This window comes from Drosophila santomea, chromosome 3R (assembly GCF_016746245.2).
Source record: "Drosophila santomea strain STO CAGO 1482 chromosome 3R, Prin_Dsan_1.1, whole genome shotgun sequence".
NCBI classification, from domain to species: Eukaryota; Metazoa; Arthropoda; class Insecta; order Diptera; family Drosophilidae; genus Drosophila; species Drosophila santomea.
The window spans coordinates 16,419,246-16,422,430 of record NC_053019.2 but is presented as its reverse complement, the minus strand read 5'-3'; the positions used below and the strand labels follow the sequence as shown (position 1 = coordinate 16,422,430).

The 3,185-nt window shown below is 47.9% G+C and overlaps 1 protein-coding gene across 1 annotated transcript; it reads right to left on the bottom strand.

Moving 5' to 3' along the window:
• Positions 1-591: 591 nt before the first annotated feature.
• On the bottom strand, positions 592-2,939 carry LOC120453833 (serine protease gd). Its single transcript, XM_039638726.1, has 4 exons — positions 2,588-2,939; positions 1,969-2,134; positions 1,143-1,854; positions 592-1,076 (listed from the first exon to the last, which is right to left on the bottom strand). Exons 1-4 carry the CDS (start codon positions 2,825-2,827, stop codon positions 653-655), a joined length of 1,542 nt encoding a protein of 513 aa, XP_039494660.1. The 5' UTR covers positions 2,828-2,939; the 3' UTR covers positions 592-652.
• Between the last annotated feature and the right edge of the window lie 246 nt (positions 2,940-3,185).

Below are 3,185 nucleotides of genomic sequence, written 5' to 3'. Positions count from 1 at the left end.
CGTGCGAACTGAAGGCTGAACGTCGACTGTCCGGACTCCGGATACGCACGACTAACGGTATCAGTACGACCAATGCCGTAGAGTATGCAACAACTTTCGAGTTCCGCCGGAGCCGAGAAGTCCATTCAACAGGATATGCTGCTCCCCAGGCGGAATATGTGCGCTGCGCACAGAGAGAGAGAGAGAGAGTGACTTGGAGAGGAAAAACATGAGAGAGCGTGAGCTGAAGTGAAATGAGGGAAAGCACCTGTTGTTCCTCGGGCGCGTTTTCCCAGCGTTTCACTAGCGACTGCGACGCGACTTTTGACGCCACCTCCATTTGTTCTCATTACGAGACAGGGAACAACGTTGCGATGTCATTTGTGCTGAGTGAATGCCTCAACTGCATGCAAATGGAATGCAATTGCCGGCTTTGACAAATCGCCGCTGGCAGCTCTGCTGGCCGATGCAATCTTTCAATTGAGATACCCTTCCACAAAATGGGTACCACAAGTACGTGAAATTTCTTGTGCATACAAACTGTAGTTAAAGTTATTCATTTCCTTTTTTGATAAGGCTAATGCTTTCAAACCTTTGTGATCTTGGGACAGCTTTACAAACTATATCATAATTTATTTTGGCACTCAATTCAACGAATCTCTTGGAAAATCTGTCAAAACCACATGCTCCTGACCAGCCACTCGATGTGCTTGGCCACATCCGTATAGATGACAGGCAGCGTCAGATTGCATCTGTTGGTCATTCGCTGTCCGGCTGAGACGACGCCGCGCAGCATCCAGATATCCTCCTCCTGGAGCATCAGCCCTCCGCCGGAGTCTCCGCTGCAGGGACCGGATGCCTGGGCATTGCTGGCGCAGATCGTGTGTGAGGTGATGAACTTGGCGCTCTCCTCGGACAGATTTCCACGGCATTCCCACTGGGTGATGATGTCCGTGTCGGTCATCTTGGCCAGTCGCGTGTTTCGGTTGCCCTTCTCATCCTCACCCCAACCAGCCACATAGGACTTGTGACCCGAGGGCAGTTCTAGCAGATAGTTCTCATTCCACAAACAGATGGGCTTGATGTAGTCTCCAATACTAAGTGTAGTTACGAATTCAAGTTAACAAATTTGACAAACAAAATGAATGATTAAATGCACTCACTCAACGTGATTAGACAACTGCAGCAGGGCCAAATCTGCGTCGGTATATACATTGGGATTGTACTGTTCGTGGATCAAAAGTCGCGACACACCTACTGTGGCTCCCGATGAGAAGAGGTCCAAGGAGTTCCGCCCCAGCGAAACTATAGTCCGTTCGCCCGGCAAATTCCGGCTGCCAAAGCGAAAGCAGTGGGCAGCCGAGATCACTGTTCTGGCCGAGATCAGCGTTCCGCCGCACAAAAAGTTGTAATCCCTGCCCACGTGCTCGAAAAGAGCTGCCATCCAGGGCAGCTGACCCCGCTCCACCTCAATGCCGTTGTGGATAAAGGGTGTCTGGATGATCTTTTCGCGCCCACAGATGCCGCTCAGTTGGCCGATGGTTTGGGGATAGGACTTGGATACTTGCGCGGACGGGTTCGATGGTCGAACTGGTGGTCTGACTGAGGTCTGGAACTCTGGTTCTTGTGGCAATTGAGGCACGGGTTGTGGACGCGGACGCTGATTTGGCGGAGGCTGTTGTGGCCGTGGCCTTGGAGTAGGTTGTTGTGGACGGCGTCTTTGAGTAGTCTCCTCCTCCACCTCATATACTGTGTAGTTCCTCTGAGGGGCCTGGGGCCATTGGTGATCAGTTCGCTGAGAAGGCGGAATTGCGGACAAAGGCACAGAAGTTCCCAGAGTTCGCGACAGAGATAGCCTTGAGCTTGGAGCTCCAACTGTAAGGAAATTAATAATGAATGGTAAAGTAAAGAAAAAATATATATAATATAATATTACATTCTTGGCCATTTAATTTAAAGTTTGTTTTCTTTTTGCTCAGATTTACTTACAGGGCCTAGCCTCGCACACAACTTCTCCATTCACCGAAACCCTTGTGAGTTTGGGCACCACGCCCGGCGTGGGAAAGTCAATTCTGTAGTTGATGGGCTCGTTGTTGGACAAGCGATACCTCAGCGAATCCTGATCCTCCAAGAAGTTAAGACTGCCCGGAGACAACTGAAACAAGAATAGAGAGTTCAACAGAAGGTAAACAGTCTGCGTCACTTTATTTATTATAAATTCCAATTCCGACGTCACTCTGTGGGGGGTTTATACCTATGTAAACATAGCGAAACTGGCAAAACCGAAGCTCTGGCAGAGTAATAACAATATAAGCAGCTGAGCTGAGGCGGCAGGTCTCTCGACAAATGGCAAACCTGTTCCACAACTTTAAGGAAAGCGGTAGAGAACTAAGCTGGGGAGCTTTGTGGTGGGGGGTTTTCCCGGACGCGAATTGTCTTATCAGTATCAGCCATGCAATTCCCATGAGAATCAACTTGACCAATGAGCTCGCCCAGATCGATTGCGGAAAATCGGACATTCGATCTGAGAATGAGGTCAATGCTTGATAACACTAACGTTACTAAGCACTAAACTTTGTAAAAGAGTTAAACATTTGGGAAAACTTACCGGTGTGTCTCTGCCAGGCTGGGAAAGTTCAACACGCACCACGTTTTCCGTGTTCGTTCTATCCAGAACTAGCTTCAAGTGTCCTATGAACTGATTTTCGTACTCCAGATACCGAAATATCATCGGACACTGGATATATGGCAGGTTTTGGGCACTTATATGGCTGATTTGCAGTACGGCAATCAGAAAACCAAGCAGCTGCAGATGGCTCATCGCGAGTACAAACCTTTTCCGGAACATTAAATATTTATGATAAATAAATGCGACTGCAATTGCACAGCATGCAGCTAGACGCGTAATCAATCCAATCGAGGTTCTGAGATTAAACCGCACTCATTGAGAGTCGCGCTATGAATGACTGGTGTTAGCTCAGCCAATTCGTATTAGTTTCCGATCTAGCTGAATAGTCCGGTCCAAAACAAAGCTGGTTGGCTCTCCCAACCCGATCAAAGTTAGTGACGTGGGTATACTCTTCGAAAAAGGGTTTTCGGAGGTCAAAACTGGGTTTAACTTGAAATTATTTTCGGGCTTAGGAGCATACGTTACAATTTTATAACACAACAATAAATTGGTTTATATCAGACTCGAGTCTTTTTAT

Bases quoted from the DNA above. Each gene is read 5' to 3' on its own strand.
- LOC120453833 (XM_039638726.1), bottom strand. From the start codon at position 2,827: ATGTTCCGGAAAAGGTTTGTACTCGCGATGAGCCATCTGCAGCTGCTT. The intron at 2,135-2,587 runs GTAAGTTTTCCC...TTCTTGTTTCAG, and splicing joins AGCCTGGCAGAGACACACCG to TTGTCTCCGGGCAGTCTTAA. The intron at 1,077-1,142 runs GTGAGTGCATTT...AACTACACTTAG, and splicing joins CAGTTGTCTAATCACGTTGA to TATTGGAGACTACATCAAGC.